The following is a 22461-nucleotide window of genomic DNA, read 5'->3' as shown; positions in this document are numbered from 1 at the left end:
GCATTTCCAGAAATAGATCTTTGTTCCATATTGTTGAATCAGAATTATGCACAGAAATATTTCATCATGCTTACACGAGCTACCGAAAATCAATGTGATTTACCTAATACTGCAGTACTGAGATGATGTGATCACAGCAGCTATGACTGAAATCACTGTTTTAAAGCAAGTCTAATAGGCTAGAGGTTGGAAGTTCACAAATTTCAACAAAGTAATCTATATGTGGCCAATTCCCAGAAATTCCGAAGTCAATGACTCTAAGAATAAATGCTGCCTAGCTTCTAGAGCCATTTATGTTAATATCAGTTGTTACCAGGGGCGTAGCTAAAGGCTCATGGGCCCCGATGCAAAAATTCTTACTGGGCCCCCCCCCCACGCAATCTTCTCATGGCCGACGGTCCGCAGCTTTCAGCTGCATCGCTGGGTCTCCTAAGTGACCCAACAATGCAGCACTAGCAGCCGGGGCGTCACTAAGGCTAGGTTCACACACCCTATCTACGGACGTAATTCGGGGCGTTTTAGCATTGAATTACGTCCGAAAATGCGGCTCAAAAGCGTTGGCAAACATCTGCCCATTCATTTGAATGGGTCTTACGATGTTCTGTGCCGACGGTCATTTTTTTTACGCGCCGCTGTCAAAAGGCGGCGCGTAAAAAAGACGCCTGTCACTTCTTCAGACGTAAATGGAGCCGTTTTCCATGGACTCCATAGAAAAACAGCTCCAATTACGTCCGTAATGGACGTAGCGAAAGACGCCTGCACATGCCATTACGGCTGAAATTACGGTGCTGTTTTCTCCTGAAAACAGCACCGTAATTTCAGCCGTAACGGACGCTGCCGTGTGAACATACCCTCAGGGCTTAAAATGTCAGGGAAATAGCCCCAATACATATGTGTCCGCCCAAAAAAAAGTGTGTATATGAGACAGCATATCTATAGCACTACGACCCTATAAACTATGGATAGGATTAGATACAGTGGCTCAGCAGACAGTATCACACATGATAGGATTAGATACAGTGGCTCAGAAGGCAGTATCACACATGATAGGATTAGATACAGTGGCCCAGCAGACAGTATCACACATGATAGGATTAGATACAGTGGCTCAGCAGACAGTACCACACATGATAGGATTAGATACAGTGGCTCAGCAGACAGTACCATACATGATAGGATTAGATACAGTGGCTCAGAAGGCAGTATCACACATGATAGGATTAGATACAGTGGCTCAGCAGACAGTATCACACATGATCGGATTAGATATAGGGCCCAGCAGACAGTATCACACAAGATACGATTAGATACAGGGCCCATCAGACAGTATCACACATGATTGGATTAGATACACAGCTCAGCAGACAGTATCACACATGATTGGATTAGATACAGGGCCCAGCTCGCTGACATTGCGTCTCCAGCGCTGGACCCAGGAAAGGTAAGAATAATAATTTTGCTTCTTTATGTGTTACTGATTATTTTTGTGTGTTTGTGTTTTTTTTACAGGTTCGGTTGTTGGACTTCGGATTCCAGGACTTCAATGATGGCGTTTTTTTTATTCTCAATAAAATGGTTAATGAGGGTTGTGTTTTTTTATTTCAATAAAATATTTTTTCTATGTGCTTGTATCTTTTTAAACTTTATTATCACCGCCTTAGTAATGGCCGCCGGCTGATTGACAACCTCCATTGCTAAGGCGAGGCTTAATGTTAGCCGGTGCAGAGGCTACACTAACCCCCATTATTACCCCGGTACCCACCGCCACCAGGAGTACTGGGAAGAGCCGGGTACGAACCAGTACCCGACCATCTGTAGTGACGGGCAGGCACCGGGGTGGCCGCAGGCTGGTAGTATTAGGCTGGGAAAGGCCAAAAACAGTGGCCCTTCCCACCCTTGCAATGCTGCCTGCTGCTGCTGTGTTGTATCTGGCTGGTTATGAAAATTGTGGGGGGACCCGACATCGTTCTTTTCAATTATTTTTTATTACATTTTTTTTAAAATGACGTGGGGTCCCCCCCATTTTTCATAACCAGCCAGATACAATAAAGCAGCAGCAGCCTAGCATCACCAGGGTAGGAAGGGCCACTGTTTTTGGCCTTTCCCCTCCTGATAATACCAGCCTGCGGCCACCCCAGTGGCCGGCCATCACTACAGATGGTCAGGTACTGGATCGTACCCGGCTCTTCCCAGCACCCCTGGTAGCGGTGGGTACCGGGGTAATAAAGGGGGTTAGTGTTGGCCTCTGCATCGGCTAACACAAGCCCTGCCTTAGTAATGGATGCTGTCAATCAGCCGGCGGCCATTACTAAGGTGGTAGTAATATAGTTTAAAAAAAAACACAAAGACATAGAAAAAATATTTTATTGAAATAAAATAAAAAAACACAACCCTCATTAACCATTTTATTGATAATTAAAAAAAAGCTGTCATCGAAGTAGTCCTGGAATCCACCGTAGTCCAACGACCGAAACTGTAAGAAAACACTCAAAAAATTATTAGTAACACATGTGTTAGGCTTAGATACATGGCCCATGTGTGATACTGTCTGTGGGACCCTGTATCTAAGCCTACCACAACGTAGGCTTAGATACAGGGTCCAGCAGACAGTAATCTTATACAGTATAAGATTACTGTGTGCTGGGGCCCTTTATCTAAACCTACAGTGTGGTAGGCTTATATACAGGGCCCATCAGACAGGATCACAGATGGGCCATGTATCTAAGCCTACCATGTGATTGGCTTATATACAGGGCCCAGCAGACAGGATCACGCATGGGCCATGTATCTAAGCCTACCATGTGATTGGCTTATATACAGGGCCCAGCAGACAGGATCACGCATGGGCCATGTATCTAAGCCTACCATGTGATTGGCTTAGATACAGAGCCCAGCAGACAGGATCACGCATGGGCCATATATCTAAGCCTACCATGTGATTGGCTTAGATACAGGGCCCAGCAGACAGGATCACACAATCTGTGATCCTGTCTCATGGGCCCCCTAAGCCTGCTACATCGTAGGCTTAGGGGTTGTACAGTCCCTAAACATTGATGGCCTATCCTCAGGATAGGCCATCAATAGCTGATGTGTCTCTCGGGACCCGCAAATCAGCTCTTTTGAAGGGGCCGCAGCACTCGTACGAGAGCTGCTTCCCCTTCATTTCACTACTCGCCCACACTGTGAATCGCCGACACCGATTCACAGTGTGACCGGAATGAAGTGACAGGAATGAAGGCGAGCAGCTCTCGTACGAGTGCTGCGGCCCCTTCAAAACATCTGATTGGCGGGTCCCGGGAGTCGGACGCCGCCAGTCAGGGCTAATCTTACCTTCCTCTTCGGCCGCGGCGGGAGTTCTGTCGGCTCGATGCTGTGCGCCGCGCATAGCGCTGTGACGTCATGCGCTGCGCACAGCGCTTGACGTCAGGACCTCCGCTGCGATCCGGAACCTGGAAGGTAAGTAAAATATGTTACTATAGTAACAGGGGCCCGCGGCCCGAGTTACTATAGTAACTTTTTATTGACGTGGTGCGGGGGGCCGTGGGCCCCCCTGGCTTCGGGGCCCGGTCGCAATTGCGACCGCTGCGACCCCTATAGCTACGCCAATGGTTGTTACTAACTTAGTGTATGGACCCCTGCATTCTATCACCACAAATATGGGGATAATAATAAAACACATAGGGGCTAATCTAATTTATCAACCTTTCTACATCAGTTTTCTGGCATAGAAAATACGCAAAAGCACCCAAAAGTCAAATTGCAACTTTTGACCTTATGGCACACCCTCCCCACTCTTATGGCAAGGGGCATGGCTACAGAAAAAGGTGCGGGGCCACAGCGGCCCAACAAATGTATTATATTTTACAGCAGAAGGCTGGGGTAAATTATAACGGAAATCTAGCTGGCATAGATTTCATTCTATAGAGTGTAGGATGGTAGAGGCCTGTGGGCCCCTACCTTGCCCCGTCGTCAGACTACCCCCTTATTGGATAGTTCCAAAAAAAAATTAATGAAAAAAATGAATCATACTTACCTTCCCGCTCCTCTTTATCCTTATGTTCCCCTCCTCCCTCAAGAGTGAAACATACAAGGTTTTTTTGTTTTTTTTATTGTCGTTGTGGAGGAATGGATAGCGCATGGCCGCAGTCAATTGTGGCGCACAGAGCAGCTGAAAATTGCAATACATTTATTTAGAGGCTTTGGTTTCTTAATAAATGTGTCGTAGTTTACCCCAACTTCTCTTACTATTAAGACTGACATATATAAAATGCCAGGTTTTAAAAAAAAAAAAAAAAAAAAAAAGGCTCCATAATTGAATAGCTTGTCTTCAACCAGTTGCTCTCCAGCTGATGTGGAACTACAACTACCAGCATGCCCTAACATCCTGCAGCCATCAGGGCTCACTCTAAGAGCCACAAATTGGAGACCACTGCTATATAAGGAAAGACACCAAAACAACATACCTGTTTTTCATAGGAAGACTGTATAAGTAGCAGGCTACACTATTATTCATGATACACAAATCTATGAAGTCGAAGTGAGTGTTTTGCAGTTTCTTTTTCTTTCCGCAGAAATGGAATTCATGTTGACTTTTATGGAATGACTATTACATGGCAGTGCCAAATAACACTACAATCTTAGGTCAGCTGCAAATTTTGACTTCAATAGACTATGGGACTTCCTCCAGACCTTGTAGAAGTACAGGATAATATTCTTCTCTTCCCCCCTTTGTCCCATTTCAGCATACTCAACTTTGCAAAATGTGCTGAAATCTTTTCTCTTTCCTTCTCTTCAACTGTAACCATTATTCCATGACATTTGTAGTAACTCTAATGGTCATTTATAAAAAATTAAGATTATCAGTGACATGAATGCTACAGTAGGTGCAATCTCTATTAGGGTCAATCTCATAAAAACTAGTTCATTCTTATTATGTTTAGCAAAACTGTGTAGAGACAACAGGTACTAGTTAAAATGCTCCAATTCTTTCCGCAGTGGAGTAGCCATATTGGGGGGTGAATCATTGTGATATAATAGCTATATTATCAAGGTACACTTCAGTAAAGGTAAATCTGTCAAGTAATTTGATGTACTGTGCATTACCATGAGAATACTATATCAATGTTTCCCAGTCCGTGAGTCATAATACTAGACTGCTACTACTGGAATTTATGGCTATGTGGAAAACTAAGGGCCCTTTTACAACAGCCAATTATCGTTCCCGACAATTGCCCTGTATAAACAGGGCAACGATCAGCCGATGAATGAGCAAACGCTCGTTCATCGGCTGATTGTATCATTTCGGCAGCATAAAATATTATCATTGTCGGCAGCACATCTTGGTGTGTAAACAGGAAGACGTGCTGCCGACATGATACAACTGTATGGGGACGAGCGATCAGAGTAACAGCGCTCGTCCCCATCCATAGCTCCTTGTGACAGGAGCAAACGAGCGCCGATCAACGAGCTGTCTCTTTGATCGGCGCTCATTTACACGGCCCTTGTCGAGCCATGTAAAAGGACCTTTAGTGGAAGATTGGGGATTATGTGTGAACAGTTTTCCTAGAAAATCAAGCAAGCCAGACAAAATTTATTTTGCCTTTTACATACAATTGATTTAAAGATCAAGTTCATCCTTCTGTTAAATTCTTTATTGCACTGTGAGACATTACTACTCTGGGGACAAGTTTTGGCAGCTATTGGTCTTGCCACTCTCCTTCCCAATACAGTAACTGAGAACAGAAATCTGGGGAGTTCATTTTTGTTCTTGTGTATTGTTTAGTCCCCCTGAAATCTTTAGACATGGCTGTGATCTGGACCAGGATTCTCCTGCGCGAATAACCCCTAGAATGTAGAAGCCGGTTCCCACTTGTTGGACCACCCTAAGGAGTTGTCTAAAACACTGCCACTTCTTTTATAAATGTTACCCCCGAAAAAGATGGTGATGACCATCTGTGTTAACCAGTGCATCACCAAAAGTTTGGGGAACAATTTCTAGTAATGTGCAGTTCGTACATAGTACAAGATACTGCAGATAGATTATGCTTGAGTATGATGTATGTTTTATCTGTATTACCTGTAAATTTGTACGATAATATCACATCATGATAGGTTATACACTTATCTTTCTTTTATAGCTTTTCAAGGATCATTAATAATAGTATCTCAGAGGACTTCAGTTCTTAGGAGACTTAGATAAGCAGAGAACTATCTTCAGCTGTATATAAAAGTATATAACCCTGTACAAAGCAAGAGAAACATAGTGATTACGCTAATAGGTTCATCACAAAGTCTTATATGTACATTTTAGTCATCAGTTCATGATCTTTTATTTAGCCAATTCATTTTTTTTATGTTATATCTTTTATTAATATTAAGAATTAATAATAATTAATATTAAGATTAGCACCAGATAATCTATGATGTTTGGAGAACATGCTGTATGTATATACTAGTATACTATAAATGTTTAGAGAGGAAGGACAACATTTGCTATTTGGATTCACAGTAACACATAAATAGTATTCTATAATGTACACATAAATAATACTGCTACACCAGACAGCACAATAAAATGAGACCCAAAACCAGAACTCTAAATTAATCCAGACCTCAGTCCAGACACCAAAATTAATTTAGACCAGACCCCTAAATAAATTCCGACACCAGACCCCTCAATTCATCAGACCCCAGCCCAGACTGCTAAATTAATTCAGACCCCAAATCTGACACCTATATTAATTCAGACCCCAAAGTAGACCCCTAAATGAATTCAGATCACAGACCAGGCCCCTAAATTAATATGACCTAGGACTCCAAAATAAATTAAGGACCCAGACCAGGCCCCTAAATGAGAAAATCCCAGACCAGACCCCTAAATATAGTCATACCCCAGACTAGACCCCTAAAGTTATTCAGACCTCAGACCAGACCGAAAAAACCCACAAATTAAGACCCAAAACCAGACCATAAACTTAACCTTATTGCTCACGGCTACTCTTCATCTCTGGGGCTGCTGCACTGGGTCTTAGCATTGTCCAGAGTAGTCATAACAGGCCATACAACTGTTCTGAATGACGTGTAGAAGCATAAAGGAACAGATGAAAAGTAAACAAATATATGTCCCTCTAAGGACACCTTAAAAACGCTTGCATATATAGTAAATCTAGAATCCTATCCACCGTTTCAGTATAAGACTTTTAGAGACAAAAGTATTCTTGGAAACTGAAGGCCACATTCAGATTTTGCTCAGTCTAATTCAGTCCCTGTGTTGATTTTGGACCTTGGACCTGCATGTATTTGTACTATGGATATTCTTATAATAACAGCTTAGGTCTATCTAATTCTGGATTAGGTCTAAAAATGCATGTATGGTACTAAATCAAGCTAGAAATGTCACTGTTCATTAAACTGCAGCCAGCTGTGAGTTTCTTGTGTGGAACATACGAGATGAGATTATAAATAATGAATTGTAAAGCTTAAAGAGGCTCTGTCACCAGATTATAAGTGCCCTATCTCCTACACAATCTGATCGGTGCTGTGATGTAGATAACAGCAGTGGTTTTTATTTTGAAAAACTAGCATTTTTGAGCAAGTTATGAGCAATTTTAGATTTATGCTAATTAGTTTCTTAATAGACAACCGAGCGTGTTTTTACTTTTTACCAACTGGGCGTTGTACAGAGAAGTGTATGGCGCTGACCAATCAGTGACCAATCAGCGTCATACACTTCTCATTGCCCAGTTTCTTTCACTGCATAATCACACTGTAACAATGGGCTGGAACAATGAGAAGTGTGTGACGCTGATTGGTCACTGATTGGTCAGCGTCATACATTCCTCTGTACAACTCCCAGTTGGTAAAAAGTAAAAACACGCCCAGTTGTCTATTAAGAAACTAATTAGCATAAATCTAAAAGTGTTTAATAAAAACCACTGTTGTTATCTACATTACAGCGGCGATCAGATTATGTAGGAGATAGGGCACTTATAATCTGGTGACAGAGCCTCTTTAACTATGTCTGAATGGTGGACTAGCAGCTCTGGCTATAGCTATTAACATGGCTTACCATAGATTTGTAGAATGGAGAGCAGAAAATGGTTGCATTTTGTTATCCAAACAGCAAATTGAAATACAATGTTTGGACTTTTTTTAACTACCTTAAAGAGACTCTGTCACCACATTATCAGTGCCCTATCGCCTACATAAGGAGATCGGCGCTGTAATGTAGGTGACAGTAATGCTTTCTATTTAGAAAAACGATCTATTTTTACCACGTTATTAGCGATTTTAGCTTTATTCTAATTACTTTATTAATGCCCAAGTGGGCGAGTTTTTACTTTAGACCAAGTGGGCATTGTACAGAGGAGTGTATGACCAATCAGTCAGCGTCATACACTTCTCTCCATTAATTTACTCAGCGCATAGTGACACTGTATTGTTCGCTATGCGCTCTCTTATACTGACACATTAACGTTACTGAAGTGTTTAGACAGTGAATAGACATTCCTTCCAGCCAGGACGGAATGTCTATTTACAGTCCCTGCACTTCGTTAACATTTGTTTGGTACTTACAGCAGAGCAAAGCGTATTCTCGCTGTAACCTGTCATTTACAGCGTGATCTCGCGAGATTACGCTTGCTCTGCTGTAAGTACCACAGAAACGTTAACAAAGTGACGGGATAGTGAATAGACATCCCGTCCTGGCTGGAAGGAATGTCTATTTACTGTCTAAACACTTCAGTAATGGTAATGTGTCAGTATAAGACAGCACATAGCGAACAACGCAGGGTCACTATGTGCTGACTAAATGAATGGAGAGGAGTGCATGACGCTGAATGGTCACTGATTGGTCATACACTCCTCTGTACAATGCCCACTTGGTCTAAAGTAAAAACACGCCCACTTGGGCATTAAGAAAGTCATTAGCATAAAACTAAAATCGCTAATAACGTGGTAAAAATAGATTGTTTTTCTAAATAAAAAGCACTGCTGTCACCTACATTAAAGCGCCGATCTCCTTATGTAGGAGACAGGGCACTTATAATGTGGTGACAGAGCCTCTTTAAATAATGTATTGATAGCTGGGTGGTTACCTCTGCAGACCTAAAATCCACCAGGGTAGCATCTGAATAGTGTTTGGATTTCCTCCACATGTTTGCCTGGTGTTCTGTGGATTCCTTAGGCTTGGTTCACATCTCGTATGGTGTTTACGTCCAGTGCACACACCAGAAAATCTCCCAACATATGCAACCGTATGCCTTCTAGTTGTATACATCTGCCATTTACTACCAGTTGTTTTGCAGGATTCCTTGCATTGGAAAGTGTAGTCGACTAAGCTTTCCAATACAGTGAAAAAAGGTATACCAACCTGATGTATGTCAAAAGAACATTATTTTGTCATAAATTCTGTCTATAGAAATCTATGGATATGTAGAGCATTACATTGGGAAATTTTCACGGCGTATACCACGGACATACAGACAACATAACCTTCATTTGAAAACATGGCTAGCTTGGCTTCACATTAAATTGAATTGGTGTTCTTGACATTGTGATTGGGGTTAGGGACTGGTCTAAAGCATTCTTTGTGCAGCTCTGTGGAATATGATGGTGCTATACGGTATAAACATAGGGTAATAAATAAATAGCAATACAATGACAAGGAATTCATATTTTTCCACTATGGCTTTGAACACAATTTAGAAGTTCTTTCATAGAGTTAGATTCTACCGTGTGGCACTTTGGTATAGGTGCCAGGCTTCCACACTGGTAACGGTTATCTTTACCTGTGTTTATTTGAACAGAGGCTGTTGAGTTGAGAAATTTTTCAAAAACTAATATAGCTATATGTGAATTAGAGGAATATCACAGATTTAGTAAATATAAAAATGATAAAATAATGATATTGAACACAGCTGAGATTTGAGGTTTGAAATAATGGATAATAAGAAGTTGTTTGCATAATTCCAATATTTTTGGCATTCAGACAATTTTTTTTTTTTTGCTTTATTGATTTTATGTTTGAGTAATGCATGTATAATCCTGTATGTTTTAACCCCCTCACAGGAGTTGACTCTCGTAATGGAGACTCAGTCTTTGGAGCAGCAAATCCAAAGTGTGGAGCGCAACGTTACTTTCCTAAAAAAGGAACAGCTAGAACTGTTGCATGATCTTCACGTGGAGATTCTCCGCCTGCAGAAACAATGTACAGGTGAGCTGATGCTTGTTTTTTTCTCCACATTTTTTTTCCTTATATCAGTGGTCTTCAACCTGTGGTTCTCCAGCTGTTGTGACACTGCAGCTCTCCTGCACAGGGTCGCCATTAGGAAATTATGGGCCCATTACAGCCAAGGAATCTGGGACCTCCTTATTGCCGTGTGAGGAAGGAAAAGGTGGTTGACACCTTGACAGATGATCTGAAGGGGAAGGAATGACACAAGCCGGCAGGGTTCCGTAAGGTGTATGTAGGAGAAACACAAAAAAGGCAGGGCTCTGTTGGGGGATGTAGAGGGGTGGAAATGGAAAGTGGCAGGGGCAGAAGAGGGCTCAAAAGGGAGACGCAAACTGGTGGAGATTCTGTAGAAGGCCATAAAGGAGACAGCAGGTACACAGGGCAAGTTATTTTAAAAAAAAAGTTAATTGCATTTAGGTTGTGGAATATGTGGATTTTTAGTTTACATAAACCAACGAAAATCAGGAATTGGCACTTATAGAGAAAGCGGTAATCTCTTAATGGATTAAATAAGTACATATATCAGAGAATTGATCTGCCAATAAAATCAACCTTCTTAAATCAGAACTCTACAGCAATAAATTGCACGTGATCATCACATGATGATAGATAGATAGATGATAGATAGATAGATAGATAGATAGATAGATAGATAGATAGATAGATAGATAGATAGATAGATAGATAGATAGATAGATAGATAGATAGATAGATAGATAGATGATAGATAGATAGATAGATAGATAGATAGATAGATAGATAGATAGATAGATAGATAGATAGATAGATAGATAGATAGATAGATAGATAGATAGATAGATAGATAGATAGATAGATGATAGATAGATGATAGATAGATAGATAGATAGATAGATAGATAGATAGATAGATAGATAGATAGATAGATAGATAGATAGATAGATAGATAGATAAAATGTGTGCTAAGAACCTCACTATTGTAAGTAGATTCAGCAGTAATGCATATTTATTTATATTTAGTGGCTTAGGTGACATTAGTGTTCGCAGTGTGCTGTCACCATTTTCTTGTGTGCTGTATAAATTTGCAGTCACAGGCGTTCTTGCACCTGTATATATGTTTTGTATAATTTTGTGTGTGCTGTTCAAACTTTTGTGTTGTTTATTAGATAGATAGATAGATAGATAGATAGATAGATAGATAGATAGATAGATAGATAGATAGATAGATAGATGATGATAGATAGATAGATAGATAGATAGATAGATAGATAGATAGATAGATAGATAGATAGATAGATAGATTGATTTGTAGGTCTCTAGAGCAATGACAGTCAATCTACCATACCCCTAATCTCCTCTTTTAGACATCTTTTCTCGAAATTTCAAAAGCTGCATATGTAAAGTAATACCGCAATACAATGTCATAACGCCATTACTAATGCCTCCATACAGTATCCAAATATAACCTTATAGTGCCCTCACTGCCATTCAATGTTTGTCACCATACGTTGCCTAAATAATACTGCCATACAATGTACTTATACCACATATACTGTAAATCAGTTCGGAGCTAGGGACAGCGGGGACTTTGCGGCTTTGCTTTAACAGCTGCACAGTTCTCCCCATTTCTGGACTCTTTGAAAATTAGATTATTGAAATTGACAGTGAAGTAGAATTTTTTTCTGCTTCACTGTTAAGTTGCTAATGGGTGTCCTGTACTCAGGCCTCTATGGAAAGAGGCCATAGGCAATTGCCAAGTCTATAGCAGATACATAAAAAAGCCAAGTGAATACGCTCGGCTGCTTCCTCATATCTTGTTAACTATTATGGAAGGTGACCCTGAATGTGTGGCCACTCTCTTCTGCAAACAGTGTAAATAGAAATCGGATTCTTGTTATCAGTGGGGTGTTCTAGTAGTTGAACTCCTACTGAACGTTTTCATATGCCATAAATGCGTATAGTGGTAAAACTCCTTTTATAGTCCATATGATGCCACACAGAACAGTAGTAGTAACAGTGACAGAGAGGAGCAAGTATTAGCAGGGTAAGCACCAGTGGCCCATGTACGACCCCTAGGCCACCAATGCCCACCACTGCTCTAAAAGAAATAACATTTGCTATAATAAGGTTTAATTATCCCTGATGTTCTAGTACTTTTTCAAATAGATGATCTACGTCAAATAGCTGAGCTGTCATACAGTGTAATAAGAAATCAATGGGATTCATGTTCTGTAAATTAGAATTCACACAAGATACATTTTCCTCCAATTTACCACCTGAGCACACTGCAGTTAAGCTAAGGAACAGCTGTCATGTGCAATTCCCCAAGAGTTCCTACCATAGACAATTATGTACTGTAAATCTTCCTACCAGCACATGGGGGAAGGGGTTCTTTGTGACAAAAAGGAGCACACACCAACAGCTATTGAATGGTGCAGCACATTACTTGATTTCAACTAATAGATATTATTATTCTTGTAGATGGATAATATTATAATCAGTATTGTTTCTTTATAACAATAGCTGTATTACATTTTATGTACCATATTGTTTCATGAATAGGACCATTGTGTGAGTGAAAGAAATATTATAATGAACCTTTGCCCTACGTTTTTAGGAAGGACTTGGAGACGAGCTGTTATTGCCCATACAATGTGATTCAACACAGAAAATGCCTAGCTCTCCAACAGCTGCCACCACAGAGTCAACCCATTTTCCCACTCTCATAGTGAATTGCAAGCTATTCAGATGGTGTATCATGTAAACTGGATTGATCTCGCCCCTTTGTGTAGTGCTCATGCATTAGTAGATAAGGCCTGACCTTGGTAGCCTCATGGTCTAGCTTGGAAGTGTCTGTGGAGTTTAACCACAATGGGAAAAACAATGGAGAATATTTATTAATACTGGCACGCCGTAATATCATTGCGCCAGTCTCTCCCATGTGAAGTAAACACCAGATTCATCAGCAGGGTATACCCCCTGTCGATGAATCTGCCGCAATCTTCCAGGTTCTACTTAGAAAAATGTCAGTAAACTGGCAAAGGATTTTCACTCATCCACTTTCTCTGATACATTTGAATGTGGCAGAAAAAGTGGCTCAGAGACTTCATAAATATGGAGTTTGGCCCGACTATCATATTTTTCAATGTATTTATGCCAGAACGTTGGATTAAATACATTCATAGATCTCCCCCTATACTTCCCAAAACTATTTCTTTAAGAAATGCCCCAAACACTATCATAGCAAACTATGTAGACAATATTTGTAGTAGTGTGGTTTACAACATATCTTTTTTTTTTTTTTTTTGTCCTTTCTCTAATTGATGTACAGTATATGATGAGACATAAAAGGAAAATAAATGGGCAAAATACACCTATAATTTCCACCGCCACCCATAAACACAACCAATTTTGGTGTTTTTGTTTTTTTAATTTGTTTTGGGGCAGTGACTGCATGCAAACTTTTTGTAGCACAGCAATTTAATTTACAACTATTATGCGCCAGTAACAGCACATAGAAATAATAGAAATAGAAAGAAGAAAAACAGGAATAAAATCCAGAACTGGTATAATTAAAATGTATCTATCATTTAATTTCTAAATAAGTCTAAAATTCTGTGGTGTTTTATTTTATAATAACTTTATAGGGATTGAAGCTCAATTTTTTTTATATACTGAGCTTGAAATCCTCAACTTACTGAAGCCAGCTTTATAAAGCTTCCATTACAATTAATACTAAATCTGTCTCCAGTAATCTCCCCCTAATTGTATTATCAGAACATAGTGAATATGAACAAAAGAAATAACGTTTGGGGCAGGGGTGTAACTAGGAAAGACTGGGCCCCATAGCAAACTTTTGACTGGGGCCCCCCGTCCCCTGGGTGTCACACAACCCCCCCTTGTAGATAGAGCCTTTTTTACAGTCCCCCCTGTAGATAACGCCATACAGCCCCCCTTTAGAGAACGCCATGCAGAGTCCCCCCCTGTAGGTAACGCCATGCAGAGCCCCCCCTGTAGATAACGCCATACAGCCCCCTCTGTAGAGAACGCCATGCAGAGTCCCTCCGTGTAGGTAACGCCATGCAGAGTCCCCCCCATGTAGGTAACGCCATGCAGAGTCCCCCCTGTAGGTAATGCCATGCAGAGTCCCCCCCTGTAGGTAACGCCATGCAGAGTCCCCCCCCTGTAGATAACGCCATACAGCCCCCTCTGTAGGTAATGCCATGCAGAGTCCCCCCCTGTAGGTAACGCCATGCAGAGTCCCCCCCCCCTGTAGGTAACGACATGCAGAGTCCCCCCCTGTAGGTAACGCCATGCAGAGTCCTCCGCCTGTAGGTAACGCCATGCAGAGTCCCCCCCTGTAGGTAACGCCATGCAGAGTCCCCACCTGTAGGTAACGCCATGCAGAGCCCCCCCTGTAGATAACGCCATACAGCCCCCTCTGTAGAGAACGCCATGCAGAGTCTCTCCCTGTAGGTAACGCCATGCAGAGTCCCCCTCATGTAGGTAACGCCATGCAGAGTCCCCCCCCCCTGTAGGTAACGCCATGCAGTGTCCCCCCCCCTGTAGATAACGCCATGCAGTGTCCTCCCCTGTAGATAACGCCATACAGCCCCCTCTGTAGGTAATGCCATGCAGAGTCCCCCCCTGTAGGTAACGCCATGCAGAGTCCCCCCCCTGTAGGTAACGCCATACAGAGTCCCCCCCTGTAGGTAACGCCATACAGAGTACCCCCACTGTAGGTAACGCCATACAGAGTCCCCCCCCTGTAGGTAACGCCATACGGAGTCCCCCCCTGTAGGTAACGCCATGCAGAGTCCCCCCCTGTAGGTAACACCATGCAGAGTCCCCCCCCTGTAAGTAACGCCATACAGAGTCCCCCCCCTGTAGGTAACGCCATGCAGAGTCCCCCCTGTTGATAACGCCATGCAGAGTCCCCCCCCTGTAGGTAACGCCATGCAGAGTCCCCCCCCTGTAGGTAACGCCATGCAGAGTCCCCCCCCTGTAGGCAACGCCATGCAGAGTCCCCCCCCCCTTGTAGGTAACGCCATGCAGAGTCCCCCCCCCCTGTAGGTAACGCCATGCAGAGTCCCCCCCTGTAGGTAACACCATGCAGAGTCCCCCCCCTGTAAGTAACGCCATACAGAGTCCCCCCCCTGTAGGTAACGCCATGCAGAGTCCCCCCTGTTGATAACGCCATGCAGAGTCCCCCCCCTGTAGGTAACGCCATGCAGAGTCCCCCCCCTGTAGGTAACGCCATGCAGAGTCCCCCCCCTGTAGGCAACGCCATGCAGAGTCCCCCCCCCTTGTAGGTAACGCCATGCAGAGTCCCCCCCCCCCTGTAGGTAACGCCATGCATCAGGATAGGGGATACATGTGTGATCGCTGGCAGCGATAGGGAGAACGGGGGACCGAAAGTCCCCCAAGTTCTCCATGGCTAACCTCTGACTTCCGGCGTATGTGCAGCTCAATAAAAATGAAAGGAGCGCTGGTCACGCATGCGCACAAGCACGACCAGCGCTCCATTCATTTCTACGGAGCTGCCGACACAGACCCCGGAAGTCTGAGGTTTGTGATGGAGAACTTCAGGGGACTTTCAGTCCCCCGTTCTCCCTATCGCTGCCAGCGATCACACATGTATCCCCTATCCTGTGGTTAGGGGATACATGTCTTTTGTTTAATGGCAGAGTGGGGAGATACCTCACTGCTCTGCCGTAGCGTTCAGTGGCGTCGCGCTGTAGCAGCCATAGCGGAGCCTCCAGCCATGGTGGGGGCCCGTGCCGGCGGGCGACACGGGCCCCCTCATGCCGCGGGCCCCATAGCAGCCGCTACGGCTACTACGGCGGTAGTTACGCCACTGGTTTGGGGATATATAAGCATAGAAACCAACGGGCCCTGTTCAATGATTATTGACATTATAGGTATACAGTAACTATAAGAAATCATATTTCACCTTTATTTTTAATGTCTTCATGCAAAAAAACTTGATTGTTTTGTTATCCACAATTCTCCATTCTTCACTGTTTACCCCCTTTCATCCATCGTTTTTTTTCTCATTTAAAATACACAGGTATGTTTGCTGCTTACTTTATAGCGGTGACACACAGTTATTGTTAATCTTTCAACCATATAAATATGTGTTCACTCTACAAATGCTGCAGTGCAGACTCGTATGAAAAATACAGTACCTGGAGGGTTTGAGGTTCACTGCAGATAGTGAAGGATTTCACTCGACTAATGTAAGAATTCTACTTACAAGGCCAAGCTCTAAATAATTCAATTTCCTCAAATGTACTATGGAAGCAGAATAGAAAGAGTACGGCTTTTATGTTCCCGGAGAGAGGAATAAATATAGTAGCATATAATTATAATATTATAACTTTTAGTAGTATCAGCAGCATTTTGATAATGTAAAGAAAATATTATTCTGAAATTCAATGAATCAAACAGTGTTCTTAAAAAAAGTTTCCACTTAAATCCACCCTTGGGCAAACAGAACATTTTGCCAAAGAAAGTCTTCTCTGGTCAGACATTGCCCCTGCAACAAGGTATTGCAGGAGAAATGTAGTATTACATGGCGACATTACGAATTTATGGCAGTCCATGTAATACATTGACGGCTCGAGCCCACTAGAACGGGAGCTGTTCTAATAGAGCCGCTCTCCCTCATAGAGAGGGGGTCCCAAGTGGGTGATCCCCTCTTTGATTTCCATATGCCCTAATAGGGCATATGGACAAGGGTTGTCCCATAAGACAACCCCTTTAAGCTAAGGTAGACTAGTATCTATGAAGATCCATTGAGAACAATGTAGTTGTTATACAGAGTATCCCTAGCAACCAGACTGACAAACTTGACACAGCTGTTCAGCTCAAGCCTGGACTGGCACAGTGCCGACAGCAGAAAGGGGGAAAAGTGTGACGTGTATAGAGTATAGATTTTGAGAGCAAAAGCAAGGTTTTCAAAGGAAATGATACCTCATGCAGCCTAAAGGTGGCTATGATAGAAAATAAGTACCTTACTTAAAAGGGTTACTTACAGAGAATGATGATTCTATATTTGGTATATTCTTCCAGTAAACACTAAACATAAATACAGCCCCTTTCTATAATTCCTACTAGGGTATATGGACATCATAAAGGGGGTCCCCAACTCTAGAGCACCCCTATGAGCCAGAGCAAAGTATTGCCAAATATCACAGGCTCCTGCTCAGAAAAACTTGGCACGTCCATGTATTACATGGACATTTATTTGAATGCCCACATTGTAATATTACAGTTCCCCAGCAGTGGGCACTGCAGGGAAATTCTATAACTGGTCACAACATCCCCAAGTGATAACCGCTGATCATTGGGGGTTTCAGAAGCAGCGGTGATAAGCTGACTCCCGGCTTCATTACAAAAATGGGTTGTCTTCGTAGGACAACACCTTTACACTAGAAAATATAAAGTATTAGGCCCCATGCACACGAACGTGCTTTTGCGGCCGCAATTCCCCCAAAAATTCACGGGAGAATTGCGGCCCCATTCATTTCTATGGGGCCATGTACACGACCGTAGTTTTTACGGTCTGTGCATGGCCCGGGAGCCCGCACCGCAGAAAGAACGGACCTGTCTTATTACGGCCGTCTTCTGCGGTCCGGGCTCATTGAAAATAATGGGCGCGGCCATGTGCATGTCCCGCGATTTCCTGACAGTCCGTAGCCGGCCGACCCGAAAATCACGGCCGTGCACATGGCTACGGTCGTGTGCATGAGGCCTTAGACCAAGTTCTCACAGTGCATTTTTTATGCATGTATTTTACCCAAAACTTGTTTTAAAAAAAAAAAAAGACTTGTTTAAAAAAAAAAAAAAACCCTATAAGGCCCCATGCTCACGAACGTGTTTTTGCGGCCGCAATTCCCCCGAAAATCCACGGGAGAATTGCGGCCCCATTCATTTCTATGGGGCCATGCACACGACCATAGCTTTTACGGTCCGTGCACGGCCCGGGAGCCCGCACCGCAGAAAGACCGGACCTGTCTTATTACGGCCGTGTTCTGCGGTCCGGGCTCATTGAAAATAATGGCCGCGGCCATGTGGATGCCCCGCGATTTGCGGGCGGCTCACGGCTGACAGTCCGCAGCCGGCCGACCCGAAAATCACGGCCGTGCACATGGCTACGGTCGTGTGAATGAGGCCTAAGTCTTTTCTTTAAACTGTTTATACTTAAAAACTGAACCAGACTGTCCTGTGTACCTGGCCTTAGCTTGGTTATCCAGGAAATAATTTTTGATTGCATAACTAAGTTCTGACAAGAGTCAAAAATAACAATGCTTTTGACTGACATAACTGATATCTCCTGTCCTCCATAGATGGCAATGCTAAAAATCCTAGAACCAGTAGCCTTTGCAAGTTTGCTAGGGTTTCGACAGAGAATAGTGTAGAAGGCATAAGGTACCCCAGTTACTAGCATTAAAATACCATTCATGATAATGTGAACTTTATAGCATCTTAAAGGGAAAGTTCAGCCTTCAGAAAGTCTTAAAGATAGGTTCAACTCTAGTTACCAGTCATATTGGCAAAATATGTAGCAGGGAAATGATTAATAGATGAAGTGTGTATGTACTGGTGATATGTGCAGCTTTCTTACTTCAATCTGTTTGGGGTAGTAGTAGTAGTAGTAGTAGTAGTAGTAGTAGTAGTAGTAGTAGTAGTAGTAGTAGTAGTAGTAGTAGTCAGGGCCGCCATCAGGAATTTCAGGGCCCCATACAGCTACATTTTCTGGGCCCCCCTTTTACTGCTCGCAGGAAAAAGACGCCGACGCCTCCCATTGAAATCAATGGGAGGCACTTTCGGGCCGTTTTTGACCAGTTTTGCGATGCGGTTTCCGCGTCAAAAAACTCGTCAAAATACTCTGTGTGAACATAGCCTTATACGTATAAATTCCCTGCGAGTGGTGCAGCACCCCAGCCTACTGTATAATGACATTCTGCAGATTTCTGTCTTCCTGCTTCAGTTCCTCATGATTTTCAAGATCTCTGCCTGCTGTCTGTGAATGAGAACATTAAAACCAGTCCTGGCTTATTACTTTCACAGCTGATGGTCTTGTTACAATGTATCAGTGTAGATAAGAGCCATGTGCCTGGAGTCCAGCACAGGAGAGGGGTTTGTGCTGTTGCTGCGTTTAGCTCACAGATGATTGACTGATACATTGTAACAAACTTTCTTATATACAACTTTAACGCCATACTGCCCCCCTTGTAGAGAACGCCATACAGCCCCCTTTGTAGATAACGCCATACAGCCCCCTCTGTAGATAACGCCATACAGACCCCCTGTAAATAACGCCATATAGCCCCCCCTGTAGATAACGCCATATAGCCCCCTTTGTAGATAACGCCATACAGCCCCCTCTGTAGATATCTACAAAGGGGGCTGTATGGCGTTATCTACAGGGGGTCTGTATGGCGTTCTCTACAAGGGGGTCTGTATGGCGTTCTCTACAGTGGGGGCTGTATGGCGTTATCTACAGAGGGGGCTGTATGGAGTTCTCTACAGAGGGGGCTGTATGGAGTTCTCTACAGAGGGGGCTGTATGGCGTTCTCTACAGAGGGGGCTGTATGGAGTTCTCTACAGAGGGGGCTGTATGGAGTTCTCTACAGAGGGGGCTGTATGGCATTCTCTACGGGGGGGGGGTGTATGGCGTTATCTACAGGGGGTCTGTATAGCGTTACCCACAGGGGGAGTGTATAGCGTTACCTACAGGGGGGCTGTATAGCGTTATCTACAAAGGGGGCTGTATGGCGTTATCTATAAGGGGGACTCTGTATGGCGTTCTCTACAGTGGGGGCTATATGGCGTTCTCTACAGAGGGGGCTGTATGATGCTAACGCCATACAGCCCCCCTGTAGGTAACGCTATACAGCCTCCCTTTAGGTAACGCTATACAGCCCCCCCTGTAGGTAACGCTATACAGCCCCCCTGTAGGTAGCGCCATGCAGCCCCAACCCCCCCCCATTCATTTCTACGGAGCTGCCGACACAGACCCCGGAAGTCTGAGGTTTGTGATGGAGAACTTCAGGGGACTTTCAGTCCCCCGTTCTCCCTATCCCTGTGGATAGGGGATACATGCCTTTTGTTTAATGGCAGAGTGGGGAGATACCTCCCTGCTCTGCCGTAGTGTTCAGTGGCGTCGCGCTGTAGCAGCCATAGCGGCTGCTAGCGGAGCCTCCAGCCATGGTGGGGTAGTTATGCCACTGGCCGTGCCGCTTACAGAAGTACCCTTAATACCCCCCTGATTGTGGCCCTGGTAGTAGTAGTAGTAGTAGTAGTAGTAGTAGTAGTAGTAGTAGTAGTATATAGAGTAGTGGTAGTATATGGGGTAGTGGTAGCATATAGGGTAATGGTACTTGTGCTATATAATGGGATCTTGGTCTCTGCTTGTTTTAGAAGGTCTCTCCAGTAATACCGCATGACGTCTCTTTATCTGGATAGTTCTCTACAGGAAGAAAGGCCATATTGGCGGTATTTTTTGTTGCTGACATTTACGGATTGCATCACTGCATGCTCATATTTGATTGTTACTATAGCAAACAATAAGATTTTACCTAATTTTGGAAAAATGGTTTGGAGATATGTTTGCAATAGTTGAGAGCAATATTTGTTCCCATAGGGAATATTAGACAGATTTTTATGCCAATGGCTGTGTAGCCCTACATTTAGTATACTACATTTTTTGGATCCATTGTGTTCTATAAAAAAATGTTTTATATATATATATGTAAAGGAAAGATTCTGATAAGATTGCAGATAATAGCAGATTATAGCATGCAGCAGATAGAAGGGTCTCTGAAAGCAAGTTTATCATATTTTGGCACATCAAAGCAACAGGAAATAACATAAAGGAACCATTTTCTAACAACCAATAAATTGAACTGCTTAATTCATATGGTTTCAATGATTTTATAGTCCTTTGTATCCTTTAACAATAGTTAGCAGCCTAATATTATGCTAAGGGTATCACACAGGATTCATCCATTCAACTCTATAAAATGGATGGAGATTGTCGAGTACACAGCTTGAGTATCATTTTTAGCAACAGAGGACCCCCGGGATCGCCTATCGCCTATCTACTTTGGGCCTTGAGGACACAGCAATTTTTTCATCACTGTGTTCCAAGAGCCGTAACATTTTAACTTTTCTGTTGCGGTATGAGGGCTTGTTTTTTGAAGGACAAGTCATATTATTTAATTATATCATTGTGGGGTACATAAAATGCATTAACAAAAAAACTTTTATTAGCTTTTTTTAGGGGGGAATAGAAAAAAATACAATAATTTTGCCATTGTTTTTGGGTTTCGCATTTACGGAGTTCAATATGCGGTAAAAATGATATGTTAACTTCATTCTGCAGGTCGTTATGATTACAGCGATACCAAATTTAAATAGTTTTTTTATGTTTTACTATTTTTCTGTTAAGATTTTTATTTTATTTTTAACAAATTCTGGGAGACATCATTTTTTTCTTAGGGTATGTGCACACGGTAGCAGGCTTTTACGGCTGAAATGACAGACTGTTTTCAGGAGAAAACAGCTGCCTCGTTTCAGCCGTAAAAGCACCTCCTCGTATTATGCGAGGCGTCTTTGACGCCTGTAATCTTGAGCTGCTCTTCATTGACTTCAATGAAGGACGGCTCAAATTACGTTGCAAAGAAGTGCCCTGCACTTCTTTGGCGAGGCAGTCAATTTACGCGTCGTCGTTTGACAGCTGTCAAACGACGACGCGTAAATTACAGGTCGTCGGCACAGTACGTCGGCAAACCCATTCAAATGAATGGGCAGATGTTTGCCGACGTATTGTAGCCCTATTTTCAGACGTAAAACGAGGCATAATACGCCTCGTTTACACCTGAAAATAGGTCGTGTGAACCCAGCCTTACCGTTCAGGCCAGAGTCACACGAACGAGTGCAAACTCGGAAGTGAAAAATTGCATTTTTTCACGTCCGAGTTGCACCTGTGCGGTTCCCGTTTTCACGGATCCCCATAGACTTGAGTCCATCAAGGGATCCATGAAAACGGAAGAAAATAGGACATGTTCTATTTTTCAACAGACCCTTCACATGGTCCGTTTAAACAGCGGTTGTTTTAATGATCATCACATGGACATATTCCACGTTCGTGTTATTAAACCCTAAGGGAGCTGTATGAGGGATTGTTGTTTGCGGGATGAGCCATATTTTTTAATATAACCATTTTGGAGTACACATAA

The 22461-nt window shown here is 43.0% G+C and overlaps 1 protein-coding gene across 1 annotated transcript in view; it reads left to right on the top strand.

Moving 5' to 3' along the window:
• The window catches only part of CCDC92B (coiled-coil domain containing 92B), a 93481-nt gene that overhangs the window by 2439 nt on the left and 68581 nt on the right, over positions 1–22461 (top strand). Inside the window, exon 2 of the mRNA XM_075854232.1 lies at positions 10069–10213. Within this exon, the coding sequence (XP_075710347.1) occupies positions 10084–10213 (130 nt within the window). The 5' untranslated portion in view covers positions 10069–10083. The remainder of the gene's footprint in view (positions 1–10068; positions 10214–22461) is intronic.

The sequence above is a fragment of the Rhinoderma darwinii genome, chromosome 2 (genome assembly GCF_050947455.1).
Source record: "Rhinoderma darwinii isolate aRhiDar2 chromosome 2, aRhiDar2.hap1, whole genome shotgun sequence".
Taxonomy (NCBI): Eukaryota; Metazoa; Chordata; class Amphibia; order Anura; family Rhinodermatidae; genus Rhinoderma; species Rhinoderma darwinii.
The sequence above is the reverse complement of the archived record's forward strand: the minus strand, read 5'-3'. Positions and strand labels throughout refer to the sequence as shown.